We start from the raw sequence: 20,961 nt of genomic DNA, 5'->3' as shown, positions 1-20,961 counted from the left end.
CTAGAGAAGGGGTGGCTTTAGGGGGAGAGCTTCTCTCGGCATCCCTCGGCGTTTTCCCGCTCGGGGCAGGCTCTTTGGCAGGCGCTGCTCTCACCCCGGCCAGGACCCGGGGGGGTGCGGCGGTGAGGGCTCCGCGGGGCCGCAGCAGCAGCAGCACGGGGCGGGTGTCGTCTCGCCATGGCCAAGCACCACCCGGACCTCATCTTCTGCCGCAAGCAGGCGGGTGTCGGTGGGTGCTCGGGGAAGAGGATGAGGGTTCCCTTCGCCCCTTTTCCCGCCGCGGGGCGGGCGGGAGGCGCGCGCGCGCGGTACCGGCCGTGGGGCCCGCGCGCGGCCCTTGGGCCCGGCCGAGGCGCGGGAGCGGCGGCGCGCGCCACCCGCTCCTTCCTCCCTCCCTCTTTTGTTTTGTTTTTTTTTTTTTTTTTTTTTTTTTTTTTTTTTTTTTTTTTCCCCGTGCGTTTTGGATCCAGCAGCATTTGGAAGCATCTTTGTGGCTGCGAGGCAAAAGTTATCTTCCGGGTTATTCCTGTAATACAGATAACGGGATTTACCCCTGTCGCATCTGAGTCAGAGTTTGGGTCAGGGTTCAGAGAACTCTTAGACAAGATTAGAAGTTGAGGTATCCCTTCCAGGTTTTTGTCACTCCTTGGAAAAGCAAATTGAACGAGCAGCTTTCTGTAAGATCCATAAAGGCGAAGCAGTCAACTGCACTGTCCACAGTAAATCTCTTTTCAGAATAATCAGTGCTTCTAACCATCTGTCTGTGTTGAAAAGTCGTGTCCTGACAAATCTCTTCTCTCTCAGGCTTCAGACAAATCAATATTTAGTCTTTGTGGATGTGCACATCTAGTCTTTAGAAGTCAATATTTATTAAATTTATCCAAGTTCCTAACATCATTGTTGTGAATGTCCCAGAGAAGTGACAAAACTTCTAAGACACATTTAACTACCTTCATGTTCTAAAGCAAAGAAGGTATTTGGACTGCTTTAAACAAACACTTGATTCTGGCTTTTTCCCCCCACTAAAACCAGTGTAAAAGCTGTGCCAAGACTCACCTACAACATTTCCTTCAGTCAGACACACTGGCTCTGTTTGAAACGGAATGATGAATGTAGGTGTTCTTACTGCAAAGGGGTGTCATTTTGCATTCATAGTGCATCTTTGGTCCTGGTAAATCTCTCCAGGAGGATATATATTGTTTATCATAAATGTTTGTATTTATGCTCAAACTGTTTCTGTAATTTAACCTTTAATTTTTTAAGGACTGCTCATTGCAGAAGATAATTATTTGACATTCAAGCTTGTACTTACTTGGATTTTCTCCCGCCTCAAATATTTTTTTCTTTTTTTTTCCCCAGCAATCGGAAGACTCTGTGAAAAATGTAAGTATAGCATCCACATTTAGTGGCTTGAGAGTGTGATGTTGTGGTTAGAGCATGCAGTTTGGATTTGAAGGCTGCAATCTATTTTTGCTTTGACCCCAAACTTAATGGCACTCTTTGAGAAGGGAGCAATTACCTTAACATTGCAAGTGTAGCTCAAGGAATACTTAAAAAGTTACAAGCTCAAAGAGACTCTCACACAAACGCAAACGTCCCAGTGTACCTGCTGACAGCATTTCTAGTGGCTGAGGCTACAGTGCCTGCTTCACTGGATCCTTGTAATCTGCAATACCAAAATATCATCCTTATCATTTTAAAGCAGGGGGAAAATGCATTTTTGGGTTTTGGCTTCATCATACTGCAAGAAAGGTTCCCATTAGCATCTGAGAGAAGAAGAAATGGAGGGCAAACATCTAAAGTTAGAGCAGGAAAAACACCCATGGAATCAAATTATTAGCTGTGAAAGGGGAGAAAGAGTGTGATCTGTTGTTAGATCCTTGTGTTCTGTTGTTAAACAGGACAAACCGGTGAGTAGTTTGTGACTCAAAAACAGCGTGAGAATAAGTAAAGTGGGAGAAGGACAGTCTGAAGCAAGAAGATCGTTTTCAAGAGCACCTGACAGTGAAACAGATTCCCATTGGTAGTAGCTGAGGGCTGTCACACCAGAGATTTAAGAGCAGGTTAGGCAAGCTGTTGTGGGAGTCAGGATTAGATACCTTGGGAACTGGTAATAGGATATGAAGCCTTTTATCCGTAGGTCAGTGTTTTGGTTGAGGTCCAGCTCAGCAGAAACTGTCCCTGGCATCTGATGGCTCCTTGCCTGTGTGATATCAGTACTTGAATTTCACTCAGTTCCTTGTGAGAGCACAAGAGCAACTTTCATGAAATGGCTGCTTATGCCAGTTTGCCCTTCCTTTGGCCTTGTCACAGATGAAGGATTAAAGGGACCATGAGTACAATCTCTTTGAGCATAGTAACTCCAGACTTTTGTTGATGTGGCACTGTAGGAGAAGCTTACAGTGCTGCTTCTGTGTAGGTAAGGACTCTAGTCCTCTCAGTGTGGCTTTTTTTCTTTTGCAAATGAATAAGTCAGGAAAAGTTCTAGCGTAAAAGTAGTGCTACAATCTAAGCAAGTCTTGGCTAATCACAAAGTAATTTTGTGTTTCTTCTCTGACTGTGAATGAATGACTAAATTTAAAAAAAACCCTCAAACATTGCAGGCCACAGCTCTTGTTCCTGTCAAGTCTGTGTGAAATACAAAGTTGTGCCCTGTGCCTGCAAGGTACGTTTCTGCAGTTCAGCTGTATTGTCTTTGAGAGTACAGGGAAGTTATTTGACCAGGAAGCTTTTCCTGTGATGTGGGGTGGCAGAAAGGACATTCTATGAGCAAAGGCTGTGCTGTTCTCACAGGTGATGGCAAGTGTGTGATCTGTGACTCCTACGTGCGGCCCTGCACCCTGGTGCGCATCTGTGACGAGTGCAACTACGGCTCCTACCAGGGCCGCTGCGTCATCTGCGGGGGGCCCGGCGTGTCCGACGCCTACTACTGCAAGGAGTGCACCATCCAGGAAAAGGATGTAAGTTGCCAACCCTGCTGCATTGTAGTCATGCTTACCTTTAAGGGGCTTGGAGCTGCTGAAATTATTGCTAGGACGATTAGCTCTTGTTTGTCTGAAACCTTTATTCCCCTGTTGGTTGGTCTCTGTGTTAGCAAAGCATTTTGAAGTATTGTAACTCTTCATTCTAAGGATCTCTGACTGTTTTGCACACTCACAGTTCATTTCCTCCACACATTGCTTGTTACCACTTCAGGTTGTTATCTTAGTACAGCTCCAGCCTAGGTTTCACCATGGTCAGAAATATTGCAGACACTGCAAGGCAGTGGCAGAAGCAGCTCCTCCCTAAAGTCCATTATGAGCCACTGATTAAGAGTACATATGGTACTATAAGGCCTGTGGAATCAAAACCTTTGTTTTCCTTTGAATAACAAGGTAAAGTTGGTCCTTAGTGTGGTAATTGTGTTTCACAAGTTTGATGCTTCTTGTATAATTTCAGTGGGATACAATTTATATTTTCTTACTCTTTTCTGGATTTGTCTGTATTGTAGATACTTCTCTTTCTGCTAATGCTTTTTGGTATAATGGTTCCTTTTGTCTATAGCCAGAGCTATCATCTTTTTACAATATTGTGCTGAAAGCCATTGCATGTGGGAAATGAGGCAGCTGTTCACCCCTTGTAAGGCTTTTGTTAATAATCCAACACATTAATTCTAAATTAAACACATTAATTAATGTGTTAATTCTGCACAATGGGTGCAGAACATGAATTGCGACAAAACATTAGAAAGACCTTACAGGAGAACAAGAACATGATGCTTACAGTTCTGCTATCCTAGAATATAGGCCTGGTAGCTGTGAGAGTGTCTGTTAAAAGTTGTTTGTGTTCTGCAAATGTCATTTCCTACACACCCTAATGACTGTGAAGAACGTGCTGAGAGAGTGGTTCAGAGTGATTTACAGGAGTGTCCTCAGCTGAGTGAGTTGCTGCTTTAACTCTCTCTAGTGCCTGTTTTCTCTAGAGGCCTGCAGCCAAATCCAGAACAGGAGCAGGTCCTCCTTTCAGTTTAGTCATTAGATCTAACAGGACCATAATCTTTCTCTGTATCCAAATATGGATATAAGTGCTTTGATGGGGGTGCTGCCTCCTACTTTATAAATGCTGTGAGAAACAGTAATTTTGTTCACTTACCTTTGGAATGAAGATGCCTGGCTTTATAAGTCATGAGCAAAATAGGCTTGGTTTTAGTTTTATCGATTCATAGGGATTCCCAACATGTGTTTTTCATAACCTAAGATTACCTGTATCTTATGTTTGGTTCAGGTGTGAAATAACCAACTGCTCTGTCAAGGAGGACTGTAGAAAACATAAAGCTAGAGAAGAATAACAGGTCTGGAGTTAGAAAAGAATAACAGGTCTGGGGTGACCTGGGTGAATGCTGCTGTGAGTGAAGAAAGTTGCTCTGTAGCAGAAAACTCAGATGTTATATATTATTGCATATGTGAAGTTGCAGATCTGAAACAGCAGATTTGACATGATTTGTTGCAGGATTGAAGAATGCTTGCACAAGCATAGGGAGCCCAGAAGGAGAAAAAATTAAGTGTGCTGCTGCCTGTCACAATTATGGTATCTGGTGCTGATGTGAATAAGAAAACCAGATGGGCAGAGCTCTATACCTGAAGCTTTAACAGTCCAAGGCTTCAGCTACAGCATTTTCATCATCCTCAGAGAAAGACTGGAAAAAATAGTGAAGCAGGAAAGCAAATAAAATGGATGGTAGAGACAGACTGCTATTGGGCACAAAGCAAAGGACCTGGTTACTCTTGGCTCATTTGTTCTGGTGGAGGGAGGAATGAAGTATTGTTTCAGCCCACTTTGATCTGTGGGTAAAGGCCTGAATCCCACCTTGTCACCCAGGACATCAGTGAGTTGCAAATAGTAATCTTTTCTTGGAGAAAGGAGGGTGCTCACGAGCTGTGTCCTTAGGAGGAGGTAGAAGAATGAACAGAGCCCTGCAATAAGGCTGTCAAGATTTGAACAGACTCCATGGATTGTGGGAGGAAGTCTTGAAAGAGTCCTACTATTGAGGTTCAAAATGAAATAAGGAGACAGTAGCTAGAAATGGGTCGTGGCAGGTGTATGGGGGAGGGATGATTTCTCTTCCCCACCTCTCCTGTGATTCCCATCGTGCAGATCCTCCCCACCAGATTGCATCTCTGGCATGGGAGCCAGGCAGCTTGGGTGCAGATTCTACAGCATCTGACATCTGCCCAGGGGCTTTCTAAATCTAAAGCACTCAGGCTTGCACTTCAGCCTAGGACATGTGTTCCTCTGCCTGCTGGGTCCCTCACATCTGCTGTGGCCAGCCATAATGTTTTGCCCTAAAGAATTATGCAGGTGCTGGGCTCAGGTGGCCCATGGGCAAATTTTCCCAGGTATACGAAGAGGGCATTTCTGATTTGGTTTTGCAACCACACCTCTCAGGAGGGCCTCCCCTACTCCCCTTGCTTTTCTCAAGGCTTTTTTCTCACCATCTGCTGGAATTCAGGTACAAGAACTTACATATGTAGCTGCTGTGGGTAGTTGACCCTACAGCCTCTGCAGTAGTCAATCCAGGATACAAGAAATCTGAGATTCAGTTCTGCTGTCACTGCTGAGGGGTTCCTAAACACAAGAATGGTTTGGTGACATCTAGAACAGCAAGATTCTTCTTTGCTAAGGAGAGGAAAGGTTATTCCTCTGGATCCTAGAAGTCCTGCATATCCTGATTTAGAAAGAATTCAGTCTCGTGGCACAGCACATCCTTTTCATTAAATGGCTGATGTTATATGAGCTGTTTTCCATTTTGGCCCTGAGGGAGACCATGTCCTGCAGTAATGCTGAAGAGACATCCATGCTCTTCTCTGTTCCACTATCTTACTGGTAACCATCACTGGAGAGCAATTTGTACAGGTGTTTGAAATGTGTTGAGGACAGGGCAATGAGTGTGGGAACTGAGAATCTGCTACAGCTATGATGTTGTTCTGTGTTTGCTCGTTTCCTAACTTGCATTTTCTTTTCTTACAGAGAGATGGTTGCCCTAAGATCGTCAACCTAGGCAGTTCCAAGACAGATCTTTTCTATGAAAGGAAAAAGTATGGCTTCAAGAAGAGGTGATCCTATTCGTATGTGGCTACCTCCTGTTGGGTTGGCAAGAGGGTCTTGGAACATCTCTGGACTTTACTCTTATTGAAAACTCATTGATTATTTTTTTCTAAAGCAATACAAATTCAGTAATATACTTAGAATTGAAGAAATAACAGACCGAGTGGGGACTGAAACCTGATGAGAACCAATGATGAGAGAGGGCAAATGAAGATTACTGTCTCTTGCCTTTGCAGAAGCGCTGCTAGTAGTTGCCCCAGCTCTATCCAAAGCAGAGTGGGCAAGCACTTAGAAGGAGCCATGTAAAAATGGAAAGTGCTGTTTTTAGTGTGGAGAAACACCTTGAGGTTGTTCTTACTGGGCCTCCTCTCAATTTTTTGAAATTGCCCCATCCATCAGTGTTGAAGAACAAAACACCAATCCGCTCCCCTCCTTCCTTCCTCCAGTATATTTCCATGCTGCCCTGTTTTGTAAGGAATCTGCTCATGTCTGGTACCTTCCTAGGGAGAGCACAGCTGTTCCATGTTTTCTTTGACAGATAAATCCAAGGCCATTTCTTGTAACCATTCCTGTAGGATGCATACCAATAAAGCTTTTCCTTTTGGGTTTTTATTTTTGGTACAACAAGGATTTCTATTTGGTTCATTCTGTGCCTAGCCTCTCTGGAGCTTGCTGGGAACACAGAGGATTAGCCCAGCTAGCACTTCACAATGGGTTATCTGGTTTCTGCTTATGGCCACGTGACCTTGCCACAAGGAGCTTCAGGGAACGGCTGGTGCTTTTGTCTGCCTGTGATCCCAGCCACTGATCATTTTGTCCCGTAGCATGAGGATCGCTGAGCTTGTAACCCTTATCCCGGCTAATACAGCCGTGGATGTTGTTTCACCATGCAAACATCCAATCCCTTTCTAAACCTACTAAGCTATTTGACTGGCTATCCTGTTCCTGTGAATAAGTTAAAGCCTTCCCTGCTGTAAGGGGAAACCAACCATTGTGTTCTGGGCTATTGGCCGTGTGCGTGCTGGAAACCAGAGGCTGCTTGTTAGTCAAATACCAGGAGAGGCTAAAAGCAGTCTGTTGGCTCAGCAAAGATCTGGGAACAGGGCCTTTGTGCAGAGGCGGAACTGAGTTCCCCACGGGTGTGTACTCCTCAGATGGTTAAAGCAGGATCCTGGCTCAGTGTGCCCTGCAGTCCTTCAAGCACTTGCAGTCTGAGCAGAGCGTGTGCCACACTAACACAGTTGTCTTTGTGCAGTTTTGGGGTGCAGAGCCCCAAAAACTTTTTTTGTTTTAGTGCCCCTTTCAGGATTTCAGCTATTCCCTTGAGGCTAGTACCAATTCCTCTAACTACTCCTTGGCTTAAATACCTCTTGTACCTGCTCCAACCATTTGGATAAAAGTGAAAAGCATACAAGTTGTTATTATCCTCTCCTCAAAAATAATTTTTCCCTGCTGCAGCTGGCTGTAGCTGTCACTGGCCCTGCAGCTATCTCAGCTGCTCCTCCCTCTCCTGCCCCCAGCTATTAATTCTGTCAGTTTTCTCTTCCAAGCTTTTTGTAGTTCTGAGAGTATCAGTATGTCTTTTTCCCTACACAGTTTCTGATGGATGCCATTTGCCATGATGTTCAGAGCAATCTAGCTCATTGGTTACAGCAAAACTATTCTCCCAAAGCATATGGGAATAAGCAACTGCCTCTGCAGACCAGGAAGCCCATGTCAGACCTGTTATTTGCCATTTTAAATTCTGTGTTTCTTTAAAAGCTGGCCATGACATGCAGATTTGTTGTACTTGGAACTTTATCACTTCAACCAGAATTTATCACTTACCCTCAGTCAGGCCACCCATATTATCTCACTAGGAATGCAGAAGGTTTGTACGCACTTTTTTTCTTTCCTAGAAATTTGGAAGATGACAAAGTTTTTCAGTAAAGGTAGAGGGAAATGAAGTAAGGAATTATTTTTTTGTCTCAGAACCAATACACCCTGGTGAGCTAATTTTAGAGCACCCCTGTTCCTAATCATTTAGCAGGATCAGCCAGGCAGGGCTTGCTGTAGAGGTACGAGTGTTCCCATCCCTTCCCCCATTCCCAAAAAGAGCTGAACATACTCACTTTCTTGGCACTCCCGATGCCCTCACGCTGACTGCTGGATATATTGGTCTGTATTCTGAGAGTTAAGCTGCCATTTCTAGTTGTTCTGAGTCACTGGGCAGGTGGAGAGAGGGAGGGACAGCCTTTTTCCCCTTTGCCTTGTTTGCTCAGACAGCTCTGGGGAGCATGCCAAATGCTGCTGGTGCTCGGATCAGTTCAGTGCCACTGCCTTTCTGATACTTTCAGAGCATGGATGGGACATTGCCCTGAAGCTGCTAATTCAGACAAGGGTAATGGACACATTTGTGTAGCCCAGAAAAACATGACCTTGCTTGCCTGGTAATGATTTCTGTGCACCAGTAGATGATACCTAGGCAGGGCCTCTAGAAAAGTGCATTATTTTTCACCTAAATAGATTTTAAAGTACTTGTCTAGGAGAAGGAGATTGCCTTGCAGTACTGGAGACCAGATCACAGGCTAAAAGGGTGAGCTTCCCCACAGGGAAAAAATGAGACAAGACATGTCCTGCTGCTGTGTGCAGGCCAAGCTTTGGAAGGGCTTCATCCATCCGTGGAGTTTTATGCAGCCAGATTCAGGGACTCCCTGGCTGCCAGCTGCAAAGTACTTGTGTGGCAACAGCAGGGAAGGGTGGGAGAGACAGGGACAGCTTTGTCAACGTGGCAGCTGAACCCCCGTGGTGCTGTCTTCAAATCCAAATGCTTGGAGCTAAATGTATCTTCCTGCCGTTACTTTTCTAGGTAGTGTTATTTTTTCTTTTTTTATTAAAATGTTGCATAACAAGTTAAAAAAAAAAAGCTCCTTCAATTTTAAATATTTACATTGAAGGAGAGAACTTAGGACCTCTTGGCCTATTAAGAAATCGGTCTCTGTTGCCAGTACTAACAAGGCATTGCTGTGTTCTGAAATGTAGGTGTTCCCTGTTACACACCCCTTCAGACCAACTGCCAGCCACAACTACAGCTGAACTCAGCAAAAAGCTCTGTAACACACATCCACTTCCTTGAACCACCTAGACCTTGTCTTGACAAAGCCCTTGAGCCCCAAGCATTACTTCTCTTTAAAAAGAGACAAAACAAAAAGAAAAGATAGATGGAGGTTTTGAATCTGCCTGTGAGCTTTTCCTGTGGGAGCTGCATGGACAAAATCTCACTTCTGAAACATTATCTGCACAGAAGCTGTTATTTTCTCATTACAGACATCAGCTGGAAATGTTTGCCTCTTTCAATAGCAGGAAAGAACTTTTCATTTCCTTGGGGTTGTCATGTGAATTGAATGTACAGAGGATTCAGGGTATGGCGATATTAATTATGTCCAATTATAACCTGACTCCCCTTCCTTGGCATTAAATAACCCAACCAAACGAGCTCTGTCCCAGTGGCTTGGCATTTGGTCCCCTCCCCATGTCCATGTGACAGGGGAGCTTTGCTTTGACTTAATAGCCAAATGGCTGAGAATGCAGGAGCAGATCCTGTGACAGAATTCCTCTGCCTGCATGTGTACAAGGGCAACGCCATAATTAAAGGAGCACGGTCAAGGCACAGGTATTTTAAAGAGCCCTAATACGTGACACCCTCTTGCTAACACCTTATTAAAACAATAATAAAATTTTAGAAATGTAATTGCCCTTTTTTTGCTTCATGATGCTAAAAATAGCTCAGTCATTTTAATTTCCTGATCTCTACTGACAGTATGATTTTGCTTCCAGCAAGGCAAGGGAATAATTGAAGAAAAAAAAAGAAAAAAAAGGTGTTCTTTTGTAAGGAAGGAATTTACAATTCTTCAATTACAATTTACAATTTTTAATTTACAATTAAAAGGAATTTTGTAAATTCATTTTAAAATAGGAGTGACGAAAATAAGGCTGCTCATAATAGCTCTCATAAATCTTCCTATTTTTCCCCTTTCTCTGCAGAAAATAAAACAACTTCAAAAGTTATTGGGGCTTTTTTTTCTGTAATCAGTGGGAAAATGAGCAAGGCTGGCTGCTGTGGCTAGGTAGAAACATTAATGGATTTCTTAACAAATGGTATTGCCTGGCCTCAAAAGAAATGCTCTTCTGTGGCAAAGGCAGTACCTGAGGCAAAGTGTTCCTGAATGAGCAAGGAGGACAAACCAAACCCAGAAGAAGGCTGAGGGCTATTGTGGAAAGAGGGGAAGAGATGAACTTTGTATTTTTGCACTTTAGAGATGGTTGCCAGGCCAGCTACCCCTGCTGCACAGGGACTGTGGTAATGCCTGTGTCACCCTGTGCTTGTGTCAGCACTGAGGAGAATGCAGGACACATGGCTGGGAGAGCCTGGAAATACCATTTGCGGTGTCCCTTCCACTAGTTTGGGGTGTTACTTGGGTCAAAAGTTGCTTTAAGTGTGGACAGCAAACAGCCTTTCCAAGTGGTGTGTGTGAAAGGTGGTGTGACCTTGGACTGTAACACACACGGCCTGGGGATGCCTGTAGGCATTTCCTTTATTTTCCTGGAACTAGCAATGGGTTTGCTTTGAAATAAAGGGTGCGGGTCCGTTTGTGTGCTGGCTGAGTGCCTTCAGCTTGCCAGGGGGTGGTGCAACTCAGCCTGTGACGGTGGAGGTGCCGCCATCCGCCCATGGCCCCAGGGATGGCTGTCACCGTGGTTGTCCTTCCCCAGGGCAGCCTGTGTCCCCGAGCCCTGCCCGAGTCGGCGAAGGCCCTGCGGTGCGGGGGGAGCAGCCGGGACGGGGGCAGGCCGCGGCCGCCCCGGTGACTACATCTCCCGGCAGCGCCCGCCGCGCACACCCCCTTCGGCTCACTGGCCGAGGCAGCGCTCCAATCCGAAGGCGCCGCCGGGGCAGGCCAGCCAATGGGAAGGCTGTTGCTAACACGCCGCAGTTATTTTTAGCACGGCCGGCGCTCGCGCACCTTGCGGGTCTCTCGTCTCCGCCGCGGTGGGGCCGGCCCTGCTCTGTTGGAGGCGGAGGGACACAGGCGTGCGAAGACGAAATAGTTCGGGAGGCGGGAGCGTGTGTCGGGGGCGGGGTCTCCGTGCCCGTCTCGGGGCCGCGGAGGTGGCCGTGCCGCTCCTGTTCTCCCCGCGGTGACACCAGCCCGCCCGGTTTGGCCTTGCCCCGTTGTTCCCCAGGGAGATGCGCTCGCAGCCCCCCGGGCTCCCCGCCCGCATCGGGGACCGGGGATCCCGAGGGGTTTGCAACGATGGAGGGAGCCGGGATTGCCTTGGGCACGTCTCCCCGAGCTCCTCCACTGTAGCGGGGCGAGGGGCTCCACCACGGGGGTCTTCGCAGACATGCTTGGGGTGTGCAGAGAATTGTCCCTTCGGGAGTACCGGGCTGGCCTTGCCGCTGAGCTGGGGCTTGACCATACCCAGGGTGCGCGGGGGCGGGGACCACGCCGGCCAGTCCCGTCTCCGTTCGATTCCACTCCCATCCCCCCGTCGCCTCAAGCTAAGCCGCTTGGGGAAATTCTCAGGTCAATCCCCGCTAAGGCCGCGGCCCCTTCCCTCCTTCCCTTGAGCTTGGATCCGGAATACTCCCGGTGCCGGGGGGGGCAGCAGAAGGGGCTCCACCGTCACGCCTTCCCCCCCCCTCCCCCCGCGTCCATCCCCGGGAGCTGCGGACGGCGACGGGAGGGGGAAGTAGTCCCGGCCCGCCCCCCGCGGCCGCATCACGCGGGGCGGGAGCGGATCCGTGCGCCGAGAGGTTGCTAAGGGTGAAAGTTTGCCGTGAGTTGGCTCACTCGGGGCCAGGGCGCGGGCGGCTCTGGGGGCGCAGCACCGGCATCCACACCACAGCACCGGGCCCGCCCCGCGCCGTCGGGGACAAGGGAGGGAGGGGACGAACGAGACGGGGCAAAGCAGAGACGAGACCTGCCGGCAGCGCCCTCGGCCCCCGCGACAGCCGCCAGCAGCCGCCGGCCCTGGATCCGAGAACGAAGTAAGTGGGGCCGGGGCTGCTTTCCTCCTCCACACCCCCCTCTTGGGCTGGGGCTCCTCCAGCGCGCGTCCTCTTTGTGAGCTCGGCCTGAGGGGGCCCATCGTCCTCCTCCCCACCAGGGACAGCGATTTACCCGTCCATGGAGTCACTGTGCGGCTATGGTCCCCGGGGGGATTAATGGGGTTTCAAGGGAGAAGAATGGAGGTGAAAGTCACTGTGTCGGGGACGCTTTGCAGTGCCCCAGTTCACCATTTTGTTCTTCACAGCCTAGTTTGAGGGGCGGGGGGGTGGAAGGGGGGGCGGGATGCGGCTCAGCCCCAGCCCTAGCAGCCCCAAAAAAGGCAGGCTGGGCCCGAGGGCGGTGGTGGGCGCCCTGGGCTCCCGGGAAAGGGGGATATCGCCGGGGTGTTCCCTTTCGTGCACGACGAGGTCCGAGGGGGAGAAGCTCGGCGACAACAAAGGCGCTGTCGGGGCTGGGCTGCGCTGCCCCCCCACCCCATTTCTCCCGGACACCCCGATCTGCGATGCCCCGCTGGGTGCGCGGGGCCAGGAGCTCGCTCTTGTTGACATATCCCCATCCATCCGACCCGCTCTGTTGGGAACATTGTTTGCGACCTCGCGTGCCCCACTGGGGCGAAGGGGACAAGCAGCGGGGGGCGGGGGAAAGGGACAGAAGGTTACTGGGCTTCTGGCCTCCCGGACTCCGTCCCGCATCCGTGGGGGGGGAAACAGCTGCGGGGTGGGGACGCGCCCGCCCATCCCTGCCGAGAGAGAGGGAGGGGAAGGGAAGGGGAGAAGGGGGCGTCTGCCCGGCGGTCCCGGGCCGCGGGGCGTGTTCCCGGCCGTGGGCAGTGCCGGGAAGGGCGGGCGGGCCCCAGCGCGCATGTGCCCTGGAAAATTTTGTGCCCTGCCCCGCCGGGGGACGCGCCGGGCCGGGCGCGGGGCGCGCCGGGAGCCGCAGTCCGGGGAGAAGTAGGTCGCGGGGCGGGGAGGGGGGGCCAGGACTACAGCTCCCGGCGTGCCGAGGCCGGCCGGCACCGGGGATGGCCGCGCTACCGGGGACGGAGGTGCGGCGGGGCTCGTCCCCGCGGGGCCGTTCGGCTGGCGGGGGAAGGCTCTCCGCCGCCCTTGGCGGGGTGCTGGGAAGGGCGCTCTCGTTCCAGACGGGTGTGTCCGGCTGTGGGACCGCAGGCCGCCGTGACAGCCGTCTCTTTAAGTCCCGAGGCGGCGGCCAGCCTGTTGGCAGGGCCGGGCCTCGTTCGGGAGGTCGAAGGGGGATGCCCGCAAGGTCACCCTCCGTGTTGGTGTATACGGGAGGAGAGGGAATCGTTCCCGTGTTCGCTCTTCTCTGTTGAAGTGATGGTCTGGCCTATCCCCTTCAGCATACCGATAAACGGGGAGTCTGAGGGGGCTCTTGCCTTCCCTCGCAGAGCAGAGAACAGCTCTTTGTTCCCTGCCAGCACCTCGATGTACAGTAAGCCTTTAGTTTGAAAATGCTGGCCTTTATAGAAGACTGCTCAGAATATCACTTACAATTGGTACTCAGTAGTTTCTTCTCTCAGAGCCATGATGCTTCAGCTGGATTTCGGTGGGTTTGGGGGTTCTTAAATTTTTTAAAAATTATTTTATCACATTTCAGTGCAGTAGATTGAGGGGATCCTACTGGAGCTCATCTTGCCATGTCAACAACCTGAGAAGCCAGTGACTTTTTTGTGCCTTCGGCAGGTATCAGTTGTATGCCTCTACCTTGACAGCTGTTGGTGTTATTCGGCTAATTAACTTACCTTTTTCATAACCAAGGTACAGAGTATTCTTTTTTTAGGAAAAATTGAGAAAAGACAAAAGGAGATATTGTATAATTGTACCTCCTCCACAGCTTTCTGAAAAAAAGTTGATGAGGAACTGGGGTCCTCAATCTATATTGAGACATTTGTATAGCAGATAGGATGTTAACAACTTTTGGCCAGTGTTCCTTTCCCAGTCTTATCTGATCTCTTAATAGATTTTGGATCTGGATTAGAATTTATCACAAGATAAAAGATTTACCAACTGGCTGTTCTCTTCCTGCTTAACTTGCTGGGATCCCAAGGTGTCCTCTCTTTTGAACGTCTCAAAGCCAAAGAAGTTACAGAGCTCCATGTAATCCTCTCTTGAGGTAGTATGGTCTATACAAGCTCTTGTTAGGGTTTAGGTGTGCTCTTTAGGGGTTTGCTTCATACTTAATTTTTGTAGAAAAGGCTCTCTCATTGTGCCAAGACTTTTGCCTTCTGAAAACAGCTTCTTAACTGTTCTTAGAAAAACCATGGTTGCTTATTTCTTTGGTGTTCTTACTTGGATATGGACAGGTTGCAGTGACCTACCAAAGTTTGTTACATTACAGTAATTCCTTAAAGCTGGTTTTAAAGACAAGACTTCTTTTCCGCTGCCTCGTTCCTGTGTGTTTTTATGTCGCTGAGTCAAACCCAAAGGGGGTTCCTTCCTAAACTGGCCTCCTTGTTGGCAGATCAGAGGTGTGGGATCTGTTTCTGGTTACCATCATCGTAAAGCTAAGTCTCTGTGAACATGGAGTGGTGCAGAAAAAGCAGAGTATCTGCATCCATTTTTTGCAGTAAAGCTTTAAAATATTTGTGGGCTTATTCAAAGTTATTTGATTCTTCCTGTCCACTAAACTAGACCAAGCAAACAAGTCTGGTCAGTTTTTAACTCCTGCTGACTTAGCCAGCATGGATACCTGGTTGTGCTGCTGAGATTTTTCAGGGGAATGCTAACTATGTATGTTTGTACTTCATCCCCACCCCCAAATAATTGTCACACATCATAAACCTTGGCTTGAGTGCTGTACAAGAATATCCCTAAAGCCCATTTTAGGAAGACGGTTGAACACAGTGTGTCTCTTTGAGCAAGGTGAGGGCAGCTGAAGACAGAGCAGCCTCTGACTAAGCCGCCAATTAAAAACTGGATATTCTTCTTTCCCCTGGAGAGGTGTGGAGGCTACTGGAAGCATGCTTGCTCTTAAAATATCTGTGAGGTTCATCTTCCTTGGATGAGTGACAGAGCGTAGTGCTGACATACCTGGTTTTGGGTTTTTTGTACCCAGACAAACATTGTTTGCAAATCTGTGTATAATTGCAGACTTGAGTGTTGTGGTTTTGCATTGTGTTTTTGTGGGTTCTCTCCATTTCGGAGACCTCCTCACAAGGCAGAGAGAGAGAGAGGAGGGAGGATTACTTCAATCTTTGGCAAGCAGTTTCAGTTTTTATTAAGTAGGAATCTGATTCTGGCAGAGCTGATCTTCCCTCTGTGCAGGGATAAGCGATGTGAGCTGTATTGATCAGGCTGTTGGTATGTTTGTATTTTGTGACCTTATGTACATTTACTGTCCCACTCTCCCCACCCAGCAGACTTGAACTGAGATTTTGTGCTTGTAGCTAGGCAGAGTCTTAACTGGGTACACTTAATAAGATATGTGCCTGCTAGTCAAGGGGATGGTAAACATGGGCTGGCAGCTGGTGTCCCGGCACCCTCCCTCGCTCCTTCTCGTCCCTTCTGCGCTTGTGCCAGCAGGACGTGGCACCCGGCACAGCCACCCAGCCTCCTGGAGAGGCCAGCCCTGCTGTCCTGAGCACAAGCAGGTCTCTGCACAAAGCTGCTGAGCGAGTCACGAGGCTGTTCAGGTGGTGCACTTGTGCTCTGGAGAGGCAGCTGCAGGTGAGCTGTGCTGGAAGCAGCTGAGTGCCAGGGCAGGAGAGGTGTGTTAAGTGTGCTGCCAGAGCAGACAGTGGCCTGCCGAGTTACAGCAGCAGTGCTTGGCAGCAAGGTGAGTGTGATGTATGGACTTGCATGTGGGTAGTGGCTACACCCTTATTTCTTCTGAGAGGAGCAGGGAGAGTTCTCTCTATCAACATCCCTCTGTTTTGAGGATCAGTAGATTTGTGGTGCCTCTCCTAGAGAGCCTTACTTCTTGTTAGTATTTGTGCAAACTGCTGATTCTGCTTTGTTCATGAAAAGGCACAGTTATTTATCTCAACAGGAGGAGAGTTGTTGTGTTCTCTAGTCTTCATCCATCCTTTTCTCTCTTTCCCTAGGTCTCTTTGGAGTCAAAACTTGTCTATGTTTCTGTCATTTTGTCACTTTTAATACACTGCCCTGACTTGCTTGCTGGGAAGAGAGTATGCATCTGGAGATCAAAGTTGCTCTTAACTTCATCATCTCATACCTGTACAACAAGCTTCCTCGGAGGCGGGCAGACCTGTTTGGTGAGGAGCTAGAGCGCCTGCTGAAGAAGAAATATGAGGGTCACTGGTACCCAGAGAAACCTCTGAAGGGATCTGGCTATCGCTGTGTTCACATAGGGGAGACAGTGGATCCGGTGGTGGAGCTGGCAGCCAAGCGGAGCGGGCTGGCTGTGGAGGATGTGCGTGCCAATGTGCCAGAAGAGCTGAGTGTCTGGATTGATCCTTTTGAGGTTTCCTACCAGATCGGTGAGAAGGGCTCTGTTAAGGTTCTCTACCTAGATGACAGTGAGGGCTGCAGTGTCACAGAGCTGGACAAAGAAATCAAGAGCAGCTTCAACCCCGACGCCCAGGTATTTGTCCCTATCGGCAGCCAGGACAACTCGCTGTCCAATTCTCCGTCCCCCTCCTTTGGCCAGTCACCCAGCCCCACCTTCATCCCTCGCTCTGCGCAGCCCATCACTTTCACCACTGCCACCTTTGCTGCCACCAAGTTCGGCTCAACCAAGATGAAGAAGGGTGGAGGAGCCGGAGGAGGGGGCGGTGGAGCAGGGGCTGTGCAGCAGCCGAGAATGGTCAGGTCTCCCACCACCAACCTGCTGAAGCACAAGGGCCTCTCCCTGTCCATGCACTCTCTGAACTTCGTCGGAAGCGCTGGGAGCCAAGCCCCGCAGTCCCAGCTCTCCCCCAATGCCAAGGAGTTCGTTTACAGTGGCGCCTCGCCGGGAGGCAGCAGCCTCTTCTTCGATGGTGTTGCCAGTGAGAGCCAGGCCAGCAGCATCCCGCCAGCATCGCAGTTCAATGCCAGCACAGGTGGTACCTTCGATATGGCTCAGGTCTTCAGTGGCAGCACCAATAGCCTCTTTTTGGAGAAGTCTCCCTTCGTGGAAGGACTCAGCTACAACCTGAATGCCATGCAGTATCCTAGCCAGTCGTTCCAGCCCGTCGTCCTGGCCAACTGAATACAACGGAAGGAGAGTATTTTGGGGCATGGAGGGAGGGGGGAAACAAGAACAAAACAAACAAACAAGAGGGAGAGAAAAGAAAAATAGAAATATACAGAAAATATTAAAACCTTACAAATATAGGTTCTTGGGAAAAGAGAGAGCTCAGTGTTGTTGCGCTGTGCTGGTAACGCTCCTGAAGCACTGAATTGTTTTTTAACTCAGTACCTGTGCTTTTTTCCTACTCACTTTTTTACTCCTTAAAATGAGTCTTGGGCTTTTTTTTGGTTTGTGTCCCCTCTTCCCCCACCCCAGCCCAGGACTGGTGTAACTTGTAGGTCACAATGCTCCTGATTTCCTGCACCACCCCCTGCCCCACACTGGACACAGGGTCCTTCTACCTGGGTGTAGGGATGTCATCTTCATACCACTGTGCTGGAGGAGGGACAAGAAGAGGATGAGTCAGTGTTGGTGGGGACAGACACAGTCTTGTTGCGTGCTAGCCAGAATGGGTGGGTGAGCTTGCTTTTTCTGTGTACACAGAGAACATCGCCTGTGCCCACGGGCGCAGACCATTGTGCTGTTGTGGCTCCAGCCCAAGCTGGCATCAGCTGTTCTGTGTGCTGAAAAACACTAACTCTTCTCCTTCACCATCTCACAGCACATCACAGTCAGGGCAGAGCGTTACTGTGAAATGGCTTCTTCCTGCTCCCTTCCTCATCTGCACTTCCAGTTGTGGCTACAGGGGCACAGTGGCTTAGTGGCTCTGGTTATTGGACCTTTCTGTACCTGAGCAAGAGGGCTTTTTTATGCTCTCTCAGAGCTGCCCAGTCAGTCTGGATGACAGCCCCTGTGGTGTAGAATCACCACCTGCCTCTCTTTGTGACTTGGGGGAGGTGGCACTGAACCAGCTGGACCCCACTTGGATCCTTCCCCCACCTCCCAGATGTTCTCCCCAGCAGGGGCCAGCATCCACTTGGGGTGGCCTCTGAGGTCAGAGTTCTCATTATCTGCTGTGAATTAATCTTCTTGTCTCAGAGAGGAAATTCCTTCCTTTTTAGTTAGTGAGGCAGCACAACTTTTCAAGAAGATAGGGTGATGTTGAAGCTGCTGTCTTGAGTGGTAGCATAAGGGTTTATGCTTTCAGCCAGGCATGCACCTGACTAAATCCCTTCCCTTGCCTTTCTGGAGAAGCATAAGGCTGATCCAGTGAGAAAAGGAAGCACCTATCATAAATTCCTCATTCCAGCCAGATCACATCAGCATGGACAGCAGCAAGCTTAGGGCAGAGCTGGGATGGGCTCTTCAAAGGCAAGTGGTTGTCTCAGTCTGTGAATGTAAGGTCCCTCTTCACAACAGGGATGGGATATGGGACTCTGCACCTTTCTCCAGGATGGTGTGTCGCAGTCAGGCAATAGTGGCTGTTCAGCTTGATCCCTTCTGTGTTGAGGACTCCAAAACCCACCTTCACAGAAAGCCAAAGGAGGACTGCTTCATGCCCAGGAAGGATGGAGGCTTTTTTGGTGGGAAGGGAGGTTTCTTTGGAGGCTGCTGTGTGAGCATGGAAGTGTGCAAAGAGGAGAGAGGTGGAGATGATGAAACTCCAGTTTTTGAAGTTCTCAGTTTAAATGAAAAATAAGCTTTTGCTGCTTCCCAAACTTGAGGTTTGGTTTTCTTTTAATGATGCTTCTTGGAGCACAGTCTGAAATCCACTCCTCCTGCACTTGTGGAACCAATGTGCTCTTTCAAGAAATCTTTGTTTCAGGTGAGATGAGCTTGACCATGTGCTTTTCCTGCTCCCTTCCCTGAGATGGAGGCACTCCAGCCCTTTTGTAGTTGTGTTGCCACTGAGCATTTGCAGAAGGTAATGGGCTGTCCCAGGGAGACTGTCTCTGCCCAGAGCTCTCCCAGGAGAGTTTCCAGTGCACCCTTCCCCTCGATGGGTGATAGGGTGCACAGTCCTAGGGTTCCCAAGCAGGCTGCTTGCTATTGAGCTATGACCAATGCAGCAGGTGGGTGAGGAGAGCAGAGCCCAGCCAGTTTCCCCAAAGCTGGTGCCCACAGCCTCAACCCTGCAGGTTTCCAGACTAGGACAAGTTGATGAGGAATGGCCCAGTTGTGTTTCCCTTTTTTCTTTTCTTTGAACCTACTGCTTTTAACGGATGCTACCACTGCCATGAAGTCCTTCTCCCCAGCAGGGTGCTGCTGGGTGCCACCCCACATGCTGCACTGGACTGTGAGGGGTGTTCAGCCCCTGATGGCAGGACCTGGTCCAGTTGCCCCCCACTGTCCCCACATCTGGCAAAGCCACCTGCGAGCCGCTGCCGTGCGACAGCATGCTCTCCTCCAGCACAGGGAGGGAGGGAAGAAGTGGGGATGTCCCCTGTCCACTTGCTTATGTGTGTGTGAAGCTTTGATGCTGCTTTGCCCTGCCACACGTATTTATACCTGCTTTAAAAATAGTGGTGTGAGTGGAAGGAGGAAAAGAAGAGGGACCAACCTCTTTGCATCTTAAAAGGAAAAAAGTGTGCTTCAGAAATGTTCCTCCAGCATCAGGCAGCAATGGAAACTAATGGCCTTTTCAGGTCTTTTCTAGTCTTGGATGTAGGCGTTCAGCTTCAATTTTATTTTTTAAAAACCTGCACTAATTTACCTGGTTTCTTAGGAAGAGAAGAGAGAAGATTTTTTTTTTTAACTTTTATTTTTTATGGGTTTATGTTCTTTTTGTTGATGTCTGTTTGTATTGAATAATTTGCTACATTTGTAAAATGTAAGAGGTATATATAATATATGTATATTTCTAACGTAAAAAAATGTAATTTTTTTCTTTTCAAGATTTTTTCTTAAAAAAGAGGAGAGAAAAAATATTTTTTCAGGAAAAAACTTTAAAAAAAAAAAGAAGTGGTGAAGATTCCTTTCTCCCCACTCAGCCTCCCTTTCCTCCTGCCCCTCTCCAAGGAGTGAATCGACAGTTGCCTTGTGGGAGAGGAGTGAAAGAGGACAGAAGTCTGTATGTCTCCGAGTGGAGGGTTTCTGCGTGTGCTCTGCTTGGGGTTTTTTTGGAGAAGGGGACTACTGAGAGGGGGAACCAGGGGGTTGCTGTCTTTTTCTTTTTTTTTTCCTTCTTTTTTTTTTCTTTAGCGAAGGAGGAATACAATCAGAGTTTTGTATTCAGAATGTTGTGCAATATTTTGGAACGGGATATTGGTGTGTCTAGAGATTTAGTTAAAAACAAACAAAAAAAACCCACAAAAAGGTTGATCAAATCTGTACAGTTTCTATTGTTCCAGATTTTTTTAAGTTTGTATTAAAAGCATGATATAATAACCGTTTGTCGTGTGATGTGTGCTAAGTGCAGAGAGAATACCTCGGACATGCCTAGTTTTGGGTAAGGAGGGATACAGCCGCCTTTGGATGAAGTGGTGCTCAGTGTCAGCCTTGCAGGCAAGGTCCTGGTTTCACAGCATTAGGAATAGCTCAGTGATGCCCAGGATTGTGCAACATGGCCAGGACAGCTGTCTCAGTGACCTCTCCTGCTGCCAAGAATAGCAGCACATAGGAAAAAGTGGCGATGTGCCTGGCTATCCCTGGTCCTGCTGTGATTCAGCTCCCTGGAGTGGGGGGGGGGGGGGGGGAGCGGAGGGAGCCTTTGGTGTATGGTGCTTTGGGA

General features: G+C 48.9%; 2 protein-coding genes across 2 annotated transcripts; both read left to right on the top strand.

Annotated features, from left to right (window-relative positions):
* The first annotated feature begins 22 nt into the window (after positions 1–22).
* Positions 23–6,696, top strand: PHF5A (PHD finger protein 5A). The gene is made up of 4 exons (XM_066550581.1): positions 23–229; positions 1,360–1,383; positions 2,794–2,960; positions 6,007–6,696. The coding sequence occupies exons 1-4, from the start codon at positions 178–180 to the stop codon at positions 6,094–6,096; spliced, it is 333 nt and encodes a 110-aa protein (XP_066406678.1). The 5' UTR covers positions 23–177; the 3' UTR covers positions 6,097–6,696.
* A 5,211-nt stretch (positions 6,697–11,907) lies between these two features.
* On the top strand, positions 11,908–20,618 carry TOB2 (transducer of ERBB2, 2). The gene is made up of 2 exons (XM_066550249.1): positions 11,908–12,115; positions 16,201–20,618. Exon 2 carries the CDS (start codon positions 16,287–16,289, stop codon positions 17,307–17,309), a length of 1,023 nt encoding a protein of 340 aa, XP_066406346.1. The 5' UTR covers positions 11,908–12,115; positions 16,201–16,286; the 3' UTR covers positions 17,310–20,618.
* Positions 20,619–20,961: the final 343 nt, after the last annotated feature.

The sequence above is a fragment of the Molothrus aeneus genome, chromosome 5 (genome assembly GCF_037042795.1).
Source record: "Molothrus aeneus isolate 106 chromosome 5, BPBGC_Maene_1.0, whole genome shotgun sequence".
Taxonomy (NCBI): domain Eukaryota; kingdom Metazoa; phylum Chordata; class Aves; order Passeriformes; family Icteridae; genus Molothrus; species Molothrus aeneus.
Note: the sequence above shows the minus strand (reverse complement) of the source record. Positions and strands in the feature narration are given on the sequence as shown.